General features: G+C 39.3%; 1 protein-coding gene across 4 annotated transcripts in view; it reads right to left on the reverse strand.

Moving 5' to 3' along the window:
- Nucleotides 1-283: 283 nt before the first annotated feature.
- ESRP2 (epithelial splicing regulatory protein 2) overlaps nt 284-23,473 on the reverse strand; it is a 37,361-nt gene continuing 14,171 nt past the window's right edge. For 2 of the 4 annotated variants that reach the window (XM_088530903.1, XM_088530902.1), the window contains 13 exons: nt 20,430-20,543; nt 19,015-19,129; nt 18,256-18,354; nt 18,072-18,126; nt 17,172-17,282; nt 16,712-16,844; nt 16,309-16,351; nt 15,600-15,901; nt 13,641-13,862; nt 12,746-12,944; nt 11,345-11,540; nt 10,532-10,709; nt 284-1,003 (listed from right to left, as the gene is read on the reverse strand). In XM_088530903.1, the coding sequence (XP_088387029.1) occupies nt 845-1,003; nt 10,532-10,709; nt 11,345-11,540; nt 12,746-12,944; nt 13,641-13,862; nt 15,600-15,901; nt 16,309-16,351; nt 16,712-16,844; nt 17,172-17,282; nt 18,072-18,126; nt 18,256-18,354; nt 19,015-19,129; nt 20,430-20,543 (1,926 nt within the window). In that variant the 3' untranslated portion in view covers nt 284-844. Of the gene's footprint in view, nt 1,004-3,268; nt 3,381-10,531; nt 10,710-11,344; nt 11,541-12,745; nt 12,945-13,640; nt 13,863-15,599; nt 15,902-16,308; nt 16,352-16,711; nt 16,845-17,171; nt 17,283-18,071; nt 18,127-18,255; nt 18,355-19,014; nt 19,130-20,429; nt 20,544-23,473 lie in introns of all 4 variants that reach the window. The other 2 variants (XM_088530906.1, XM_088530905.1) reach the window with 2 other exon arrangements.

Below are 23,473 nucleotides of genomic sequence, written 5' to 3' on the forward strand. Positions count from 1 at the left end.
AACATATCTTGTTGCTTCATAATATACAAATAAAGTAGTTTAAAGATGTAAACAAATTGCATGCACATAAACTAGAGCAAAATCTTTAATACAGTATCTGAAAGCTATTATGCTTAAATAAAAAAATATAACTTATTAGTACTCAGGTTTATGTGCCATTTTTGTCCTATAGAGATTAAAAGTCTAGGGGAGGATTTTTTTGTGGTTTTGCCTTTCTTTTGTTTTGCTTTACACATTGGCAGCAGTACACTGGTAGGAAAGACAAATATGGCTTTTGCAGAACAACAGAATGACAACATGAGAAAGCACTATCGCATTCGAGTCCAGCATCCTGGTATTTTTCAGTCAAGAACATTATCATCATCAATAGCATTCATGCTTCAATTTGGGAAAGCTGCATATTCCAGAAGCCCTTTCTAAAGGGCATTTAAACTCTACAAAAAACAGACACATTGCCAAGTATAAACTCCTAAAAATTAAACACAGAATCCAAATGACTTGAGCTTTGCTTTCCACTTCAGATGCTATTGAACAGGCAATAGGTTTCTCCCATGGCTGTGATAGCTGAAGTGCTATTAGACTGTCTTCAGAAGTAACCAGACGGCAGCAAGGTTTTTTAACAAGTACAGTAGAAATTAAAGTTAATTGTACGATTTGTTTTTTCTCTATCTTTGGCATAGGATACATATTTTGCAAAATACAAACAGGACACTGCTCTATATTCCAACGTATCACGCTGGGAAGGCACACGTGCTGCTGCCTGGGTGGCAGGGGAAGACTCGGGATTTTGGAAGAGGCCGGTGGTCAGCGCAGCTTTCCTTCCCCATCCCCAAAGAGTGTTTCATTAGACCAGGTACAGTTCTACATAGCGGCTTCCCAAGAGCTGTCCGTTTTTCTCAGCCACTGCTTTCTTAGCTAGCTCCAGGCTTGGAAAAGTCACCAATGCCTCTCCACTGGGCTGGCCACTAAAGTTGTAAAGCACGAGAATGGAATCTGTGTGGAGCTGCAAGGGCACAAGAACACAAAAGGAAAAACACTGGTAAGGCCAGAGACCACACCTGGAAACAAGCTTTCAGTGCTGGCTGTTCTTGTGGGCTCATTCCACTCCTGTGTTTCCAACAAAAAGATTTTGGATGCAAGAATGGCCAAGAGAAGGGGGAGTGGATGGAAAAAGAATCAGCTTGTAACTTAGCTTGGAGAAAAGCAGCAGCTTTTATTCTGCTGGTGTGTTGGACAGAATGATACAGAAATAATTCCATGCAGAGTTTGCTACAGAAGTAATTCAAATTAAAGGCTGACAAGGAAAGAAAGAATTAATGTCAGTAAAGGGTAAACTGAGCAAGAAAGTTCAGGCATTTAGTGAATAAATTCCTGTATTATGTGAAATACTGACCAGGTGACAGAGATGGATAGAGCAATAAGAGAGTGATGTTGGGAGGATTAGCTCAACTCTCACCTATACACAGACCAAGAAAGATTGTTCTGTGAAACAAAGTAACACTTACATAAACTATATTATTAAATAAAACTTCATTGTAATTTAAATGACGGTACAAAAAAGACAGAATAACATGCGAGGCTATTCTGTCCCTGCAGTTAATCCACTTCAGAAAGAGTTTGCCCTATTGAATCCTTCAAAGACAGTTTTCAAGTGCTGAGTTGTCTGCCCAGTGGTACCCCAGGCATTTTTGCTGGCACACTGGCAGTCCCTCCAGGCTAAGCTTGGAAGTCCCATTTGAATGCTGGATAGAAATAGATCCCAGTGGAGTTTAGAAATGAAATGCCGAAGGACCAAAAACTCAGCACACCAGGTTAGTTTATTGGAGAGATTGGTGCCACCAAAAAAAAAAAAAAAAAAAAAATCACACATGATCCATGCTGGAAGACCAGTTTAAATATGGATTTGATGCAAGTTAACTTTGTATGGCATATGTCTTCATGAGTTTACAAAAAGGGTAAAAGACAGAGTAGCTTGTTTTGGATCTTGTGCATGCCCGCTATACTGTGAGAAGTTCTCAGTTACACTTCTTAGTTATTCCCAGTACCAGTTTCTGAACAACTTTATACTTGGACATATAATAATAAAGCAACTATATGCCAGAACTTCACTCACCCAGAAGCCTAGCAGGCAGCAAAGGTTTACTTAAGCCATAAGCAACTTGATTTATTAGTTACTAAAAGTGCATATAAGGACAGTCAACACAGCCAACATCCATTAAGTAGCACAGAATGTCTTACAGAATAAAAATTAGACAGGAAACAGCATTCAAAACAAAACAACACACACACAAAACAGAACATCATGTTAGAAAGCCCAGTTCAGGTTTGGAATAATCTTTGTTTATGTAAGGGAGAGTTGTAGAAAGTTAGTAGAGAAGTCTACTCATTCTGCAAGCAATAGAATTAAATGGGACAAGTGTGTTGACATGCTTAGAATAATAAAGATATTATTTGGTACACCAGCCCTGTCTCAACCTGCTCCTTAGCAGGTCTACTAGTTTCAGGTGGAAAAGAAATCTAAAGGCAGATAAATTTTCATAGAAAAGCTATTCAAATGTAATCACCATCAGCTCAGTCATTTTCAAGTTAACACATTATATCAGTAGCATTTTTGAAGGGAGTACAATAGTATTTGGAAGTCATCAGCTCCATCTGGCTTACAATGAAATTTCTTTACGAATCATGCATCAGTGCTAAAAGATGATTGAGAAAGCAAGCAAGTTGATCATGAATGAGTTTAGTCCACTGCATTAAAAAAAGCCACCATGCCAAAGAAACCTCTCCTAAAAAGCAAGCTGGTAGTTCACACTGAGATTAGGAAAAGGGAGAAATTAATGTCTAGGCAGCTATATAGCACAGGAAAAGAAAAGCCAAGGGTTTGGGTTTTTTTCACATGCATTTATGCGTGTCCTGTAGCCATATCAAGACAAATCCACCTTCTACATCACACTAAGCATTACCAGATAGGGAACTTCCCACAAAAAATATTAATAAATCCTTATGGAGTTGTATATACTCTTTGCACAAAGCCAAGCATTCCCACTACTTCCACCATCACACCATCTACAGATCACAAGTAGCCTGTTTTCTTATGTTAGTTTTTTTTTTTTTTTTTTTTTTTTTTTAATAGGACAAAGGCAGAAATATTAAAGCAAGGATCCCAGCACAAGCTAGGAAAGCGAAGGGGAAATAAAATCTTGCATCACCAAGCCCTTCTTTCCCTTCCCATTCACCACTGGAAAGCCAGTTTCTGCCAGATGCATCTTACCTTCTTCGGAAGTTACAAAGAGTTACAAACAGACCCACTCTTTCGGTGCTTGTAACATACTCCTTGCTTGATCGCTCAGCTGAATAAGGCCATTGTAGTCATCGGGAGCGTACTACAGTACAAGTGTGATACAGGGTAATCAGCAAAAGGAACAGTTCTGGTACAGCAAGCCACACAGACCATCATTTGCAACCATAATTAAAAGCATCAGCCATAATAACTGGCAGGAGACAGTGAATTTGACAGACACTACTTTTATGCAAGATATAAAATACATCAACTAAACGACCAGTTGTAAAAATGATTTTAAAGCAAGTGCCTGGGGAGTATCCTGAACTGTACTTTGGAACTTCTCCTTAACAGGGAAACAATTTAGAGCCCCAGACACTCCCTTTTTCCTCATAGCTGTGAGATGGCAGCCAGCAACAGGCAGCAGGACTCTGCAGTCTGCACAACCAGGCTTGCAGTGAGGACTCTCACGGGGACAAGGGAGCATCTTCCGGAGCGCACGTGCTGAGCCGGGGGTGGGAAGGAGCACACGGATCTCCTCCACGCTCTGCACGCGCTTGGGGAAACAAACTGCAGCTTCACGGAGGCGAAGGCCCGTAATACTTGCATTACGCACACCAGTGCAAATAAAACCGTGTCCCACAGTGAAAACACTTATACTGATATAGCTTGTTTCCATATAAGAGAGAGGAGGAAAAAAAAAAAAAAAAAGAAAAAAGAAAAAGAACGAACTATACAGTATAACTGCATTAAGCTAGATAGTAGCAGAATATTTCACATATAGTGACTATACTATATAGTCGCACCAATTAAAGATAAAAATCACACATTAATAGGGCCTACCATTGTAAGGCCTGGTACGAACATGAAATCTACAGTCACAAAGATCTTGGGGAGTATGAAACATGGTTCTGTATCTCATGATCTCTCCAAGACTGAAGGACTGAGCATTCTTGCACATACTATGAAGGTGAAGCGGTTTCTGTACGCCACAAGGCAACACGCTTAGTGTAACTCAGGTTAGGCTGTAACTTTCAGGGGCAAGGGAAAGAGCTTTCTGTCTTCCCCACAACGGCTTTCTTGCACTTAGAGGATGGCCAAATGCACAAGATAAACGTGTCACCTTCCTCTGATATTCCTGCAATAAGAAGAGTCTCCTGCCAGTTTAGAGAAAAAAAAGATATTATATTGGGGAATACAGGATATTGCATCTTTCTGAAGCAAAATTAAAAACAAAACAAAACCATCACATTATACACCTTCCACAAAGAACGAAGAGCCCAGAAAACATTAAAGAAAAGAGCCCCTAGAATTTTTACTACTGAATTCTAGCCACCTTCATATCTAGGCCCATACCATTAAGTAGAGGACAAATATAAGAAGTGTTTTCCAGATAGCCTCTGCCAGGGCAACCAGATCGTGCAAATATTAGAATTATCAGTTCCCAGACCTGCCCTTGAAACAAATCTACAAAATGTAAGTTGACTCTTTGGAAGGAATGTCTCAAGATAGTACATACTTTAGATTATCAGTAGATGTACAGTAAGTAAAGCCATATAGCCTCTAGTGAGGGACAATGTCTGAAAAGATAATGCTTGAAATTCATAAGCCATGAAGAAAACATGAAAACATATAACATGAAAGTGGGAAAATTATCCAATTATCCAGCATTATCAAAGTGTTTGGCCTGGGGAGGGGGGGAGGGGGGAATCTACACACACTCAGAGTGCTGATAGAAGCAACTTACAATCACCAGAAAGATGAATGAAAGGCTTCATAAAATTAAGATATGAGTTGTAGAATAATGAAGTCTTGAAGTCTTAAAATTTACAAATTTCAAAATGCAATACTGCTAACCATGCTAAGAAATAGTAAAATATGGGCGTTCTTACTCCCTGTGAACAAAATGGAAACTATTGCAGCTTGCCTGAGGAAATCAGAAATCAGGAATATTTCAGATTCTGTGCACTTCCCACCCCCAAGAACCAAACAAAAGCAGCGAGGCACCCAGGCTAACCCACCACAGCACAGACCATGCGAGACCACGGCGAGCCCGAGCGCGCTCCCACCGCTCGGAAAGGGGCTCTGCTGCCTTTGCCAACATGCAGCGGGGCTCTGCTTACAACCTAACCGAGAAGGTGGAAGCAAAACAGACCCTTTGCAAGTGGCGACTAAATGAAAACTTGGGGGCAAGTATTAGTTCTACTGTAGGATGAAAAATGGCAAAAAAGTAGATGCATTTACATGGAACAAAAAATTTAAGAAAGCAACTGATGGGAACCGATACTGGAATGATGAAGAGGATCCTGAAGAACAAAATCCATCTGTACTGGCATTTCTGCAAGTACTGGCAGACTTGCCTTTTATTTTGTTTTGTTATTCTCAGCAGATTCACTGGCAACAAAGTCAATCTTTTGTCACTGGTAGTAACATCAGAATAGATCCCTGTTTTCAGGATTTACTGGAAAACTATTAGGACTTCTGTGTTGTAAAATCCCTTTAGGGACATGGTTTATAAAAACAGTCAACTAATAGTTTCATTTAACCAGATGAAGAGAATTTGCAGATTTTAGGAAGAAACTCTCCTTGGCATATTTCCGTGGCCTTCTAAATTTAACCTGTGAAGCTCTAAACTTTTACACTTATATTCAGATACATATGTGCACACACACACACACACACACACACACACACAATCTTAAATCCAGCAATTCTCTTCTAGCCAGAGAAGATGACCGTGTTTTCTGAGGTCTTGCTGCTTCTTCACAGCACACCTGGTTTACCTTACAACTCATCTACCTTTTTAAGGAATTAAAATAACATTTGAAGTGTTATACATCAACTTGTGTACATTAGAGAACAACATCAACAACTCCTTTCTCAAGAGCAACAATAATTTCTGACCAACAGTTGTAGTCAGAAGCTTCTGGTTTCACTGCGGTCACTGCTCTCGCTCCTCACTGCCACTGCATTGGTTTATTGCTTTCAGAAATACCTGCTACCTTAAGAGGAACACGGGTCTGGCCTTGTACCTGCACAGTCTGGGCACACACTCCAGCAGGTCACTAACCAGGCAGACACTGGTGTTTATTTCATTTTTTTTGCAACTCCTACTGTGTACACAAAAATGGTGCAGTCTAAAATGGCTCATGCAAAGGGGATTCAAGGGAAGGAATCCAGTGTTCAGAAACAACATAATTAAATCAGCATATAAAACTTAGACAAGCCCCAATTGAAGTGGGGGGGGGGGGGGGAAGGAAATAAAATGCAAAAAATAGTTCCCATCTTGAAGAAAAAGAAAACTGCAAAGGCAAAACAGCCACTTCAAAACTTCAGTTTCTATTCGGGCCTAACTACCGATAATCTGTCACCAGGCTCCCCACAGGTGCTAAGCTCTTATCACAGAATAGCTCCCAAGGGAAGAAAGCCAGCAATTCAGGATTTAGAAAAAAGTCTGGATAAAAAAGGCCTGAACTATAAAGAACAATAATTTGATAATGAGTAGCTCTGCTGTTGCAGGAAGCAAAACATTTCTGCTCGTCTGCTTGCTTCTGCCTTGAAGCACCGTACGCAATTCCTCACCTTTCTGAGCAGAGGACTCTGGTCACCCAGGCCCACAAACAGCCGCATAAGCTAAAACTCAGGTGATTGCAACCCTTAGCACAAGAGTAGGCAGTAATATCTTTAAAAAGCTTTGCCACTAAAATATATCAATAATACTCTTCAAAGGCTGATGCAAGCAACGGCAATGGCCCAGTGCTTTGCTGAACAGCAAAGCAAGCTCCCATTGCTTAGTCATTCACAAAAAGCACAGCTGGAAGGTGCTGCCACTTAGTGTGTTACTCCAAGCATGGCAGGGATCTGACAGAAACCATAATCTCCGATTTGCTAATCCCATTACACTGGATGCTCTGTCCACACATGCAACACTTCCAGCTGGAATATCCATTTAGGAACCAAGCAAATCAAGTAGCATGCTGTATCCCAGGGGCTGGGATACATGGGGGTGGGCATATAGGGTCTAAATTGCCTACACATTTTGAATACTCCAGTGTATTGGGCCTTCTCCCTCTGCTGCATCTTCTCTTGTTCCCCTTGCCTGGGCAGGAGGTGCTGTGTGTCCTACTGGCAGGCAGACGCTGCGGTGACCTGCGCGGGCTCGGGAGCATCAGATTTCAAAAGGAACCCAAAGGAAGCAGAGAATACTTCTTTGTTCAGGTTGCATTTTAGAGGAGGAAAAAAAACCTAATCCCTAAAAAGTCAGCAACAATGAAGTCTGCTGTCCTGATATAATAGAAAGAGAGAGAGGGGTTGCTAATGCCCTTGGAATTTAGCCAGCCATTTCCCTCCACCTCCTCATTACTGTTTTAAACGCAACAAGCCAAACAACACGCCTTGAATTCTGGGCCTCTGAAGACTCAGAGGATTAATATACTGAAAAAGTTATTTTGGCTGCAGGTAAAATACACCTAAGCCCAGAACAGGTATAAAGGATATCAATTTATTTTACCTTTGCTTTATGTAAAAGCAAAAATACGAAAGAGTTGCTAAGTTTTCACCACAGCCTTTTTTTAAGCAAATTTCAATGCTTAAAACTTCAAGTTTCCCATCTCTACAGATTAACTATTAAAATTCTTCACAGGTTTTTCAAGACTGTTTAATCCAAGATGCATTAAACATATGTAAAATTGAGGGAATTTGCAGTAAAGAAAAAGAAATCAGAACTAGAAAAAGAAATTAAGCTGCTGGAACACTAAACAATAAGCTAGCGCTGATAAAATAAGTTAAAATGCTGCTCTGCAAAATTTTACATTATTTACTGTTAGAAGCATGTACTGATGTTGAGACCAGCTTGTTGAAGCTGATGAGCAAAGTCTGTCTCTTAAGAGGCAGGTCTGGTATGAGAGATGCTTTCACTTAGGCAGCAATATGTGCTTGCATGCAGTATATATGGAGCCCATGAAGACTGAAGGAAGAAAACAGAAGAGAATAAAGCAAGAACTAAAAAACTTAGAACTTGTTCCTTTCAAATGAGGACATAGAAAGCCAAAAATCACCCTTCAATCTCTGCATCTCAGATCCACTTCCCAAACCCATTGAACACCAACATCAATTAGTTATACAGAGATCAAAACCACGCCCAAACCACAAGTGATTAATAAGGGCTCACTTCATAAACCACCAGAAGCATCTTGCAATACGTCCTTCGGTAGCAGCCGAAAGTGAAAAAAACGGTGTAAAAAGAAGAGAATGGAAAAGAAAAAAATATATATATTATTTATTCTTCTAGAGACAGAGTATTGTCCCAGCACAGTAATTCACCACCTCTTTTTTTCCCCTAAAGCAATGAGTGAGTTTAAAACTAGCATTACCACATGTGGGATCCAAGAACAACTCAAAATAATTCCTTGGCTCCTTTATAAGATATTGAACCCGATCTCGTTTGGACAACATGTTCTAAAGAAATCAAAGAGGTGACCAATTTAATTCCAGGAATTGATGATGAATTGATGATGACAAGAACTTGCAGCAGAATACAAATAGTTTCACTTTATGGCAAAATTGCTATTAATTTGAAACATTAAATTACACAATACAATGTAAGCTGCTTTAAAAATATAGCAACAAGAAAAAGGGCAAATTCCAAGACCAAAGTCCAGATCCTGAACTGAAGATTTAGTAGATGACAGAACTCATAGAAGTTAAAAGTTACTGCCCCATTCCGTGCACAGACAGGGACAGGCTGCATTTTCCATGGCATCCTTGCACGTCAACCTGAACTTCAATTTAGAAAATCAGCTTTCCCCACTAAGGCTTTAATGCAACTGCCTTCCATCTACCAACACCAACCTCCACCACTTGAAAAAAAATGGTAAGATATATTGATATCTTGATGGCTAAGCAAGAGATGAGTGACTGCTACTGCATGTCTGGAAGGAAGTCCACCCACAACTGAATTTAGTCTGAATTCCAAAAACATTCTATTGAAGGGGAAAACAAAACAAAAATCATAAAGTCTAGCATGTTTATAATCTGACTAAAATTCAGCACACTTTTTATAAGAAGATTTTCAATTTTTTTTTCCACTTTTCCAGAAAAAAAGTATGTGAAATTATTTTCTAACATAGATTAAGCATTTTAAGAGAAGCCACAATAGGTACAGCACTATATCTGCTGAGTATTCAAAATGCTGAATTATGAAGACAAGAACTTTTTCTCAGTCTACACTCATTTGCATAGCAGACATTTGGCTCTGGAAAATAAACCCTACTGTCTTTTTTAAAAAATAATAAATAACAAAAAAGAAAAATATACTGTGCCTAAAGTTGTGTTGACTGCTACTACCTCTTAAAACAAATCAGTTGCATTGTAGGCTCTAAGAATAAAAACCTGCAATATGACTGCTACCAAGAATTTTGAAGAACAATCTCACGTAAAAGTTATTTTCTTTTCACATTCATCACTTGAATAGTGATTTGAGGTACCCCAAAAAAATTTTAGGTCAGGACTTGAGTACTACCAAAGGACATATCTGATATTCACACAAGTACTGTTACCTGCAGATGTTAAATACTCACCATGTATTTGATAAAAAAAAAAAAAAAAATTAAAAAATTCAGTATCTGATGACCAAATATGGATATATATATATATATATATATATATCATAACCTTTAAGATAAAAGGCAGAATACAAGATCCTCATTTTATATATTCAAATATAGGCTGCTGAAAAAGAAATAGTTTGTCCATGACACATTTTTTATATTCTCCTCAAGATGAATTTGTATGTGTTTGCCCATTGATGGAGGACTGAATTATTAGATACCAGCTGAAGTCACATTTGCTATCAGGGCAACATGAGTTGGAGAACAGTTTTCCTTTAGGTTACCATGCAATGCAGTTTTAATATAAAATGTTCATATGTGAAACCAAAATAATTATGCACTGCAAGGGTGTCTGACATAGGTGTTTTTGTCCATTTCCTTTTGCAATGCAAGTTATCCAGCCAGGTCACAGCAAGAGTCTTTTGTACTAGAAAGCTGCTCTCAGCAGTTTTGGACACTTAAGCCTTGCATCTGAACCCTGATTCACTGCTTTCAAAACATAACATGTTTACTATAAAAGAAATAAAGCAAGTTTTACTTAACTGGCAGCCAGCCAGTGTGTTGTACAAGGACATGCAGCTTGCCTGTAGCGATCACTACTCACAAGATCAAAACATGTTATAAAGGAGAAATGCTGCAGACTAACCTGGTATCCCTGGAAGAAACTGAGAATCTCCTTCATTCCCGTGTTATACGGCAAGCCCTGCATCCGGACTAATGCTCCAGGCTGGGGTAGGATTGGAGTGTGGGTGGCAGTGGCTGCAGCTGCTACAGCTCCTGGGGGAGCTGCAATATACCCCACTGTGGTAGGGGATACTGGAGGGCTGCAAGATGAAGAGGTGCAAAATAGTTATGAAAACCAATAAATGGTTTGATACTTGGAGTATGTAATGATAGAACTAACTATTTAACACTCCCCTCTCTCTCTCTCTCTCTCAAAAAAAAAAAAAAAAAAAGTATTTATTATTTCCACTTGAGGAGGAGAAAGAAAGAACAGATCATTCGCAGCTTCTAAGATACTTAATAAAAGTGAAAAAAATGCAGTTCAAGAGGCAGGCAAGGGCCCAAATCTCATGCTAACCATAAGACACTGAGCGAAGTAGCATTTCTACCAGACACTCAGGCTAGCAAGCGTTGCAAGCCTAGGAATTGCCAAATTTCCCCTGTGGATCCAAGCATCAGACTTTGGCAAGTCATGTTGACACTATCAGTGAAAAGCAGAAAAGTGGAGATCCTCTGCTTTGTTTATATGTGTTAGAGCACTTTGTTTTATCTCCCTGCTATGGGAAAACTAACTTGGTGACATGATTAAAACAGTGACTGTCTCTGCTAACTAATATCAACAAATTCTCTGAATTACAAAGATCAGAAGCACAAATTTAAGAATTATTCACAAGTGACCACACAGTTGCCTGCTCCACAGAGAGGAGAAGTAAAGAGAGCTAAGTCCAGAGGGTACCTGGGATAATAGGCCGTGTAATTCATGTAAAGCTGAGCAGCCTGAGCAGGGTAGTAGGTAACAGCTGGTGGAGCAGCAGCCGTAGCCTGCGGAGTCCTGGTCGCTGGCAAGAGGGCTTGGGGCTGGTACAGGGCTGCTTCTGCTGGGATCACAGCGGCTGCGGTTTGGAAGGCAGCATAAGCTGGTGGAGAAAGACCTATAAAACAAACCAGAAAGCAACAACTAAAATCAGAATGGAGATCTCTGTTATAAGAAAGGAATTGTTCACTCATGTGATTAATACCACATGAGCATGATTATTGAACACTTAGATTACTTTACACTGAGTGCAAAGACTGCTCTCCAGTCTCTCTCCTAGGAACCCCCTCCTGCATCACCACAAGTGACTCCTGGGACATTTGAAATGAGCAATTCCTAGGAGTTCACAAGTCCTAGAGGTGAGCAGCCTTGTCCATAGAAAGCAGGGAACTGCAGAGTTATTGAAGAAAGCATTAAGCCACGTGCATAGAGAAAGCAGGCGTGCGCACCAACACACCCATCCTTCTTCCGAACAGAAGTCGTACTCTGTGGGACAAAAGTACCATCACGACCGCTACACACGGGCACCTGCAAGTGCTGACCATGAGCCTTCATGTACAAGCCTCCTGCAGCTTCAAAAGGTATTCTTGGGATTTTACAAATGAGGTGGTGGTGGGGAAAACACTAGTCTAATGCATTTTCACGCACAAATACCCGTTTCCATGTGGACATGAAGTTTGATGCGCCGTCAAATGGTTTTTAAATACTATATTTGGCAGCTTTTTACTACTTTGCAAATACACACTGGTATCTGCTTTGCAATTTAGTAGTGGCAAGATTAGGATGGTACAATGAAGTTCCATTCTACTTCCACAATGAAGTTTTTTGTGTTCTTAACAAATCCAACGTCACCGTTCCATGGTCCATTAGCATATCACCTCAGTGTGTAAGGTGTTTTTCTTTAAAAATAAGCCCAAAGAGTACCTTCTCAATGCTCAAAGGCAAGATAGCAAGAGCACTCGTTGGCAGCTGGAGTACAGATTTTTTTCCCCTCTTTTAAAAATCCCTCTTATTCCAAGAAGGTTCCACTACAGGCAAGTCTACTGCAGAGCTCAGAAGAACAGTACACCCATCGAAAGCAAAGTGCAACAATTTCACTGGCGAGGCCTTGCTGCCCTCTACTCACCACCGAAAATACAATAAAAAACGCCTCAAATCAGTCCCATTATTGCCCCAAGGCAACAATTCCAATCTCAGTACGGATACAGGCGGATGATTACTGATCATGGCAAAACCCAAGTCAAAAGGTGAAAGGCCACAAAGCTTCAGCACCTACCACATATCAGCCTTTAGCAGCAGAGAGCAGAACAAGTGCAGACTTACATGGTAACTTACATGGCGGTGGGGATAAGCCACTACGATTTAAAGTGCCACCCATTAAAACAAAGTTCATCTCCTCTCCTGAACATTGGAATACTTCCACATAACGGTCCTTCATCATTTTTTTGTGACATTTCTGAGCCACCATAAAGGCTTTGTCAGCAGATTTCATTTGGATAAAAGCATCACCTGATGGTCGTCCCTAGAAAAGAGTCAGTCACAAATCCATCTGTTAAGAGAGCCAAAACATGAGAAACACAAAAGACATCAAGATCAAGTGCCTACTGAAAGTCTGTATTGTTATTTCCCATCAGGTATGAAGGACTAATAATTCAACCAATGAATCATAATTAGTGAAATTATTTCTTTACATATTTATTATTTGAAATGAAAACAAATTTTGAAGGTCTCTAATCCACCCCCTCTTCAAAGCAGGGCTAATTTCAAAATCAGATCGGTCCACTTACAGCTTACCAACCTAAATGTAAAATATTAGAAAGCTTCCTCCTTAAACCAAAGCAAAACAAAAATCTTTAAAGATAATACTTTAACGTTTCTGTGGCGAGTGGACTTTATTTTTAATGAAAGATAGCAAGGAAAACAAATCTCTAATTACAACATTAAAATATATGCAAAGCCTACTTTTTAAATGATCAACTCCATTTGAATCCCAAGACACCTCAGGATTTCCAGCACTGGACTAAAACAGGAGGAAGCATTTGCAGTGGCCTCTTGGACACAGGCATCTTTAAAAGAACTGGCCACAAGCTTTGTCCTCACCTATCTCTTGTATACAGAGACAAAGAGAAAAGCAAATGTGTATGCCAAAGGAGGGGAATGAAAAGACAGTAGAAGAAAACATATGTAAAGTTAGCTCTCGTTTGCAAAGTGCTGTTACCTGTTGATTAAGGACCATGTGAACACCATGGGGCTTGATATCACCTGTGGCATCTCCCATAAATTCTAGGATGTCATCGATGCCAGCAGTGTAAGGAAGACCTCTGAGGCGCACACAGTCACGTACACTCCCTGTAGCGATGGTGTATGGCGGGGGGATGACAGGAATGATTGGAGTCGGGAGGGTGGGAATAAGAGGCGTTGACATGTATCGGTTAAGCACCTGTTGACCAAAGAAAAACATGATAAAGGCTTACAAATCACCTGGGTGAGCACAGGAATTGATCTTCACAATACCTTTTCATATATTTAAATAAATCCATTTCAAATATAAGGGGAAAAAAAAGGAAAAAAAAGCAACTTTCTTAAATAGAATATTTGTGGATAGTTTGTTGGGCATTTTACAGTTGTAGACTCAGAAGTCTGAAAAATTTCATTTTGTAGAAACCAGTAACAGACCTTCTAGTCTCACTACACAGAACACAAGAGCAGATTATAGTTCATTTTAGCACATCCGCAAATGGAGCTGTTAAAAACAGTTTTGCTGATAAGACAGTGTTGTCACTTATGGTTCTCACTTAAACTGGGGCAAATTAAAACCAGCCAATTAAAAAAAGACACTAACAAAAAGACACTAAAATAAGGAAAACAAACAAAAAACCAACTAATTCCTTCCTAAAGCACTGCAATTGTGATGTACTCCACTGAAAGAGGCACCCAAAAGAGAATACCAAGTTTTAATTCTGTCAACAATGATTCAGCCTAGAGCGGCTGTCTCAACAGAAGCCTTTTTTCAATAATTTATTTGAACATTTCAAGACAGAATTGGTTATTGTAGAAAACACTGCAACTCCTTTCTATTAAGAAGTAATGAGGGCTTGCTTTACCTCTCAAAATTACTCAAACTGTTAATTCCCCCCCAAAATGGGTGTTGCTCAAGCAGCAAGAAATTTGCCTTAGAAATCTGTCCCAGAGGAAAAAGTAATGACATAAATGTGTCATATAACAAAACAGGAGTAAAAAGTGGTCACTGTGACACAGCATGCTGCGTCCTTGGAGGACTTCACCTTATCTTCTCTGAGGGGAAATTTAAAACAAAAAACTCACCAGTGCCATTTACCTAAGCTTCATAATATACATATCAGATCCTTGACTGTTCTAATCTCCATACCACAGTACTACAGGTAAATGTGACAGGTCTACAAGTGCAAGTTTTCCCCTGACCCATCACTTCATGGGAAAAGATTTCTCAATTCACATTAGTGGAACCAGTAATTGCACTAGGTTTTACAGCCATTTTGTTTATGTAGAAGCTGGATCAAACTTCATAATGGTTCCCTTTGGCATTATCAGTCTAGAAATAACCCATGTCATGCAGAAAAACTATTATGTTTCCCAAAGCTTGGGCTGCTGGTGCCAAAGTAAAATGGTGTTGTAATAGTATGAAAATGTGATAACAGAAACTGGTGAAGGAGGGGGGAAAATATATATATATATATTTTCTTAAGATAACAAATATTTCACTTCTTCCACTTCAGACACTTTCTGATAATCCTTACTGCCCAACAAAGCAGTTATAAAAAAGCCCTTTCAATGCATTCAGATTTAGATTTCACTAATGGGGAAAAGAATTTTAAGGCAATACTTCAGATTTGCAAGAAGCCTTATTATACCAGCTATCACATTTAGAAATATTTTGGAAATTTTAGTCAATCTTTAAGATCTGGAAGAAAATTACTATTTTACTTCATTATCTGAAGGATGTTAAAAACAAACAAACAAACACACACACAATGGTGCCTAATTTTCCATACTAATCAACAAGCCCACATGGCTCTTTCTAGCACTGAATATCTTTCATATTCAGGACTTTCATGACTGTCTACAAGACATCTATATGCAAATATTGGAAGAAATATGTAACTTCTAAGTTTTGAGTCTCACAGTCAATAGTTACAACCTGTTGGACTTCTGCTGCTGTGCTTCTGAAGAGTTCAATGTAACGTTTTCCAAGTATTTCTTTGTGCTTTTTAAGTGCATTCTGTGCATATTCTTCACAGGAAAACAACACAAATGCATCTCCTGTGGGCCTCCCATCTGGGTACTTGACAAAGAGAAGTCCTTCTTTCCCTCCTGTGACCGGGCACTCTGGCCCCAGGAACCCCAAGACATCCTCCTGCGTAGCAGTGAAAGGAAGGCCTCTCATCCGGATGATAACTTGATTCTCCTTTGACAAGAATTGGGCCACTTCATTGGAAGTGCCTAGCAAAAAGATAACACAGAGGGTCAGTTGGAGCTGGTCAGCCATTTCTGCAGGCCTCAGAAGCAACAATGTATTAAGGAATGACACAAGAGAGAAGTAATAACCAACAAATCTTCAGGAAAGCTGAGACACTACCCACCCCCAGCAATCTTTTCTAAAGCATCATATAAAAATCGACTTCCTCACCCTTAAAGTTTTTCCTATTTTAACGAAATTGGGAGAAGCATAGTCACAACCTGAATGCCCACAGCTCCAATTCAACTACTTGAAACTAGAACATGATCATCTCTGAGGGTAAAAGAGGAAAAGCCACTTCATGATCCATTTGTGTCCGTAGCTAGGAGAAAGCAAAACTAGAACACTGCTACGCACTTGAATTACTCCACTGAAGCCCAGTGTCACTTACCTCCTGCAATTTTTAAAAATTCTTCCCCAGTTGCTTTGTAAACCTTGAAGACAAAAATGCACACATGAAAAACCACAACATTCAACTAGAAATAAAAGTAAAATTTTTCAGATATCTGGGAAACAACTAATACATTAAAGCTACGGAGATTTACCGAGTAACGAAGGTAAGACTTAAGGCTTAAATTAGCATGGAATTTTCAAAAATAAATGATCAAGTAAAGGGAGAGATTCAGTTCTCTCTATTTCCAATGTGCATCAGAGGCCCAGGCTTCATAAAACACATCTGCTTGCAACAGAAATATACTTTATTTTAAGCAATACAATGTGTTCTTATTTAAAAATATACACTAAAATATTCAAGTTGTTTTCCAAAGACTTGTTTGAAATATATACTTTTTTACCTCAATGTATCTGCTACCCATGTGATGCTTATGTCTTTCCAAAGCCAGGTCTCTCTGTTCGGAATTTACAAACCGAACTAAAGCCTCCCCGTTTCTTCTTCCTTGAGCATTCAGACAAAGGGCCACACCGCCTCTGGAAGGTAAGCCAAAAAAATGGGAGTTGGAATATTTAATGCTTCTAATGAACCAGTCCAATAATTTCCTATAAGCACTGAGAAAACAGCCTTTAACAAGGCATTTTCAATTCAAAAAAATATTACTATCCACTGCTTAGTTTTATTTTGATGAAACAATTATACTACAGAATCCACTTGAGCTTATTAACAGAGCAAAATCTTTTACTGTTATGTGTCATAATTAATAATGCACATAGATTCCTTTTTTTTTTTTTTTGTATGGGGGAGGGGACAGAAGAGAGGGTGTATGTTTTTTTCATAGAGAAAAATTCTGATCTTCTTACTTGGCAATGTTGAGTCCTTTGAAAAAACGGGCAATATCTTGGTCTGAAGATTGCCATGGCAAACCTCTGGCACGTATTACTGTCTCACTGTCCACTGTTTCAGATTTACTACTGCACAGAGCGAGGGAAAAAAGAAGCCAAAGTAACCTTTAATCCAGGTTTTCCATTATCTTAACAAATTTCACTTTACCATTAATTTAATATGTAAATTAAGATTCTCTCTCCTGTCGAGACTCTAAAATTCTGCTACTCACTTCAATAGAAAAAGGGAAAATGATTGGGATAATACCCTTATATACACCATGCGCAAAATGCACTAGGTTGTCCACCACATTGTTGTTCTTTAAACAAATAACTTGGTCATATGGCAAAGTAATAATGTATTGGATTCATTTTGCTTGGGAAAAAAATGTAGATTTAACAATCCACACAGAGGGTTACATTGCAATCCTAAGTATAGATCACTTGTGTTTAAGATGAAGAATTCAACCAGTTATTGAAATACATTTGAAAAAAAAAATATATATATATATGTACACACACACACACACGTACACACTTCCCCTCTTCCATATAGGGTGTTCCAGCCACTACCCCATCAACTTAGGGAAAGTTCACAAATATTTCTCCACCACTGGGTAAGAAAAGTCATCTTCACTGCCCTTTAAAACAGAAGTTAGCGAAAGAGCATTTTACTTGCTGTGCCTTTCAAGGAAAGGACTAAAGCCTGGCATTCAAAATACCAGCTGCAGTCTGTCTTTACTGTCTTAACGAGTACAATGTTATTGTTTCCAGGAAACAACCTATTTTCACAGTGATGGTGAACAAATATTAATAAGCTTTCCTTGCTACAGACACAACTCATCTTTGGTCATAAACAGCTGTGACAATGGCACTTACCAAGGACCTGTTTCATACTTGCATTTCACAGTCTCAGGTTCAGTAAATATGTCATCTGCAACAAGAAAAGAGGTTTAAATATAAGCAGGGTCAGAGATTACTTAAGTAGCAATGACAGTACCCCTGCCAGTTTGTATGAGGAGCAGAGGGAGACTGCAGCACTCTACAGAAATAGGTCACTTACTGCAGCTTTCAGACAGCATGCTGAAGATGATAGCCACCATGGTTTTCACCTGCCACACGCCAAAGTCCTCCTCTGTTTCATCCGTCCCTAGGCCTAGATCTGAACAGGTGATTATAGGAAATCACAAACTTGCACAATCATTTGTAAACAAGCCGTAAAGCTTTGTGGCTACTGACCCAGAATGGGTGAAGAAACTGTATTGGTCTCAGCTGGGACACGTGACCATTAGGCATTTGTTACTCTGCTCAAACTGGTTAATACTTACTTTAATGGTCAATAATCTAAAAGCTATTGACAGCTTACCCAAAAAGAGAGAATTAGAATAACACAGGATAAGATCCTGTCACTTCAAACATAACTGAACTTTAACTGCATTCAGTGGGGTCAAAGAAGCCCACCTAGGGTTCGTTTTTATTTTCAACTCATTTCAGTGAGGATCAGATAGAGAACTATTGCTATGTGCAAACAAGAGAAACCCATCTGGTCCAAAAAAGGCCCACTGAGAGCTACAAGTATCAGCACAAGTGACTTTCTTCAATGGAATTACTAAACAGGGTTACTATCTTATTATTGGTCTGAAAAAATAAAAAAAAAAATACTACAAACAGAACACACTTAAGTCAAAATTTCCTTCAATATTATGAGCAAGACTTTAAAACTCACATGTTAGTTTAGGAGCATAAAACCTATAGTGATCACAGAGATAAATCCTAAAAAAGTAGAAATCATTCTGCTGTAAAAAGTGCAGCAAAAGGATACATTCTGCCATAGTCTTGATAGTCTGGTCTTTCACGGCGGCTGAACTAGGATAGCATGTGTGAAATTCTTTGCGAAGATCATAAAAAGAATAAAAGCAGTCTGACAGCAGGAAGTTCTGCAAGGAAGGCAAAAAGGTTGTTTTGTATACACCATTCCTCTCAATTCTGTTTAAGATCTTTGCACTAAACAAGGCAATCTCAAGCATCACATAGTTGCATGTCATCGGTTTGTCTATGATCAAACAGTTCAGTTCCTTTGTAATGCAGTTCAAACCCATAGTCTTGCAACATTAGAAAAGCTAAACTAAGTATCTCCTGAAAGGTAAACCTGTGCAAAACAGGTATGGGCAGCTTAGAAAAAGCTTGTTACTTTCAGCAGCAGTTCTGCTGTTATATAAAATAGGAGTATTTAGGATATTAAATTTTCTCTTTTGTGCCTACACTAAAAGGCAATAGTGTGCCCAAAGATCATAACAAACTTTAAAGTAAATACTGTTTTGGTGTACAATATATCTTCCAGCAACTTAAAAGACGTATTCATTCATTACTTCCATACTGGATAAGAACTTTATTTATACAACATTATTAAACAAACGTTCACAACAGACCTTCACACAGACATTAGCTTATTCTTTTCAAGGAATAAATAATGATGTTACACAAATACCAAAGGAATATCTGTAGGAACTCAGCACCGAGCAATGCCCTTACATAGAGAAAAAAAATACATATTACTAATCAGCCAAGTCTTTTATGTCAGGTCAGCACCTCCCATTCCTGTGGGGTTGCTGTAGACAGGCTAACTCAAAAAACACCAACTTGCACAAACACAAGATTCTTATCCCTGTGCAAGAAGCCAGCTCTGCACCCCAGCAGAAACTGCTGCTTCACCCTGGAGCAGCCAATCAACTGTGGCGTGACCCCTACCCAGCCTCCTGCTGAGCAAGCGCAGATGGGAACCACGGCCCTTCTCCAGGGCAAGTTGCTGCCGAAGTGCACCCTTTATGGGACAGGGACACCCCTCAATTTCTGGTCTCAGCTGGAATCCATGCCTCTGCACAGAGCCAGCAGTTTAACTCAAGCTCAGACACAAGAGTCCAGAAGTTTGGAATTATGCCTTTGCTTCTCTTCCTATGAATTGAAAGAACCTGAACTATTCCTTTCTTTTTCTTTTCTTATTTTCCTCTTCTTTAAGTTCATATCTCTGGGATATTAGAGACTGTAGCCAACTTCCAAGAGCAAAATCTTGCACTACTTCTCTGCTACTCACCATGTGACTGAGCACCATTAGTATTCTTGGAACATTATACCTTCCAAGGCTGGGCTGTGTTACCTCAGACTCATGTCAGCTACTTTCTTTGATGGCCTAAAAAACAACCCTTCTTCTGCCCTTCTACAACAGGTCTGATCTCATACCTTCTTAGATGTTTCTGGGTGGAGGACTTGTCGGATGAGTAACTGGCCATCGCTGCACAGTGTATACGAGCTCCTTCCAAGTACTTTCAAATCACTGGATACCAGCTGACTAAACTGAAAATAAAAGGATAAATTCATTTTACTCACTGACACAGCTAATGCCAGAAAACAACAAATTATTATTTATCAAAAAAAAAAAAAGTTAGAAGGTAAAGTCAAAATTTTGTATCAGCTTTTGAAAAATCCCAATGCAGAACAGATGAGGGCTCCTGATAAATGCAGGCAAAGGAACAAGATGCATTTGTAGAACGGAAAACAATAACAGCAGTGGTTTGGTGAAAAGAACAATTAAGACAACATGGCAAAATTAGGCATTCCAATACAAGCTATAACCTTTATTGTAACAAAGGTTCAAAAATCTGAACTCCTGATAACTGCAAAATGCTGTGGAACACCTGAAAGAATAAAAAGCTTTTCGAGACCAACTACAATACTAATTTTTCAACTGCCTTTTTTTTAAACCTAACCCACCTTTGACTTGGGTTACACTTTATTTTGTTCCATTTTGAACTTCAAAAAGGCCAAAAGCTACCCTCAAGGATTTATTAACGTTTAAAAAGCAGTGCTAAGGAAAGCCAAAGAAAGTGTGGTCCAATATCTCCAAAAGGGATATTATCAGCAAATTTGAGTCAAGCCAATGAAAGTTCTTGGCAGAAGTATGATGCTATGAACACCTGCTAAAACAGAGTTATCCACTACCTGAAGGATGGATAATCCCCAAATGGTTAATTCTCAGGGAGAATAAGAGCAGCAGGCACCATCTGCATCTGGTACAATTTGATTTTCTGCCCTTATACAACAATTTTCAATATTTATACTCACCCACAAAGTATTAACTTTCTTGCTCATAATACTTAACTAAAGCATTAAAGTGCACATATCAGGTTAGCAAATAGAAGCTTGTTAGTTAACTTTCAAGGGGACAAATGCAATTATTCTGGGCTTCCCTCCTGATGCTGCTCCCTCCCAGGAAAGCATCACATCACAAACAAAGCAGTAATTAACACCATGAAGCAGTAGCCTCCTCTTGCTCTCAGGAGGAGCTTACCACTAAAAACCAACCACCCCCAAAAGCAAATTACAAGTTGACTTTGCAGCTCACAAAATAGCTGCATGCTGCCTTTTAACCTATTTATGGAGAAAGAGGGTTAGTTTGTGTTATCAGTGGCACATGTGGCACTACACAGCTTGTCTCCCCTTTGGAAGGATGACAGGCTAATGATCTGATCCCACAGCTGTCCCACATTAACAGCAAGCACCCGTTGCAGCACTGTGTCCCCAAGGGAGTGTTCCACAAGAGAGAAATCACGTACTGAACATGGATGCAGAGACAGATTAACCAGGCTTTAAGTCAAAGCAACAGCTGAAATTCAATTCTGGTCCTTTTCTGGACTTCAGCAGATAATCTGAATTCCACTATTGCTCTGAGAGCAGAGATTTTAGTAGTAACTACTACATTATATCAAGACAGAGAGAATTTGCGCAGAGCTGAGTAAAGGGCTCTGGGGAAGGGGGACATATCAGCCCCTTGTCTAAATTGCTTAAATTGAAGATCATTAGCTATATAAAAATGATGTTAATTAAAAATCAAACAGAAGATACTTGGAAGGTTAAGAAGGGTGAACTACTCTTCCCCTCATGCTTTTAAAATGTGGTTCTCTGCACACTACAAAAAATAAACAAACAAAACCTTTCCTCTTAACTGCTAGCCCAGATGTTGTGTTCACACCATGAGTTGAAGGTCTGCAGAACCCGAGGCTATAAAAACAAGTCATTGTTTAGGAATGATTTAAAAGTCAGAAAATTGAGATCTGAGAGTGCTCAAAATACCTCAACTGATGTGTAAACACCAGAAAAGAGAAGAAAATTGCAGTGAATTCAAAGGAACCGCTTAAGAAATGCAGCTCTGGGGACCGCCACAGCCATAGGCCAGCAACAAAGATTCACATCAGGATATTGGACGTAGGAACCTCTCTCTTGCTAGATGCTGCTACTAATTCATTTCTGTTTTAACTCAGGAAAGAGCAAGTATTTGCAAAAAGGGATTGGTAACACTCATAGGAATCCAGAAGGTGTACAATATTCTTGCCAAAAGGAAATAGAGCCTTCGTGATGAGCAGTAATAAAACACTCCTCAAACCTTCAACTTTGTACCCTGGGTTTCCGCAGATGCACATGGGCTCTTAGAGAAAAGCAGCACAACTATTCCAGGTGAGAAGACATTGCAAACAGTGAAATTATTAAGGTCAGACCATATCCTCAATATCCTAGGTGTACTAATGTTCGAAAAAGGCAAGAGGCAGTAGTTAATTTTTTATTTTTAACCAAGCCTGAATATTTGCCTCAATTTTAATAAAAGAGAGTGATAACATTTAACATTTAAAACTCCTTTCTACTGCTTGACAGGTGGAAAAAAAAAACCTGACTAGTCATAACAATCATGTGCCCTAATTAATAGAGGCTGCCTTAAATAAAAAGTCATCAGATAGGCTGTTTTAAAAGGGAAGGTTCCAAATATGCATTCAGTAAAGCTTGCCATTCCCAAACTTTGGGGTGCACAGCCAGGCTTTACTAAATGCACCTCCTATTTTATAATAGCTTTTCAAAGTTCAGAGTATTCTCCTCCAGAATAGAGGGCAAAAGGATCACAGGGAGAGCAGATGGGAGATACAAGCAATCCTTTCCACCCAAAACTGTCTCCTTGGGTTAACTGAAGAGAGGAATAGGACAGGGGAGAGGTGCATGAGCACGAAGATGCGCCGAGGAGAACAGAGCTACAGAGTTATGGACCAGCTCTCGTTACTATAAACTACACAGCACCCTAAGGCTGCAAGCCTTAGGTAGGTGGATGGCAGATGGCTGAAAGCCTTAGGCAGCCTATTAGGTATATTCAGAGGGAATTAAAGCAACCAGTGCAGATATGGTTATAAACTCACACTGAAATACAAGTTAAGCAACTCGGTGTTCCTGCTGAAAAGCTATCT

This window comes from Tinamus guttatus, unplaced genomic scaffold (assembly GCF_059628265.1).
Source record: "Tinamus guttatus ecotype Peru unplaced genomic scaffold, ASM5962826v1 Tinamus_guttatus_pri_ptg000389l, whole genome shotgun sequence".
NCBI lineage: Eukaryota > Metazoa > Chordata > Aves > Tinamiformes > Tinamidae > Tinamus > Tinamus guttatus.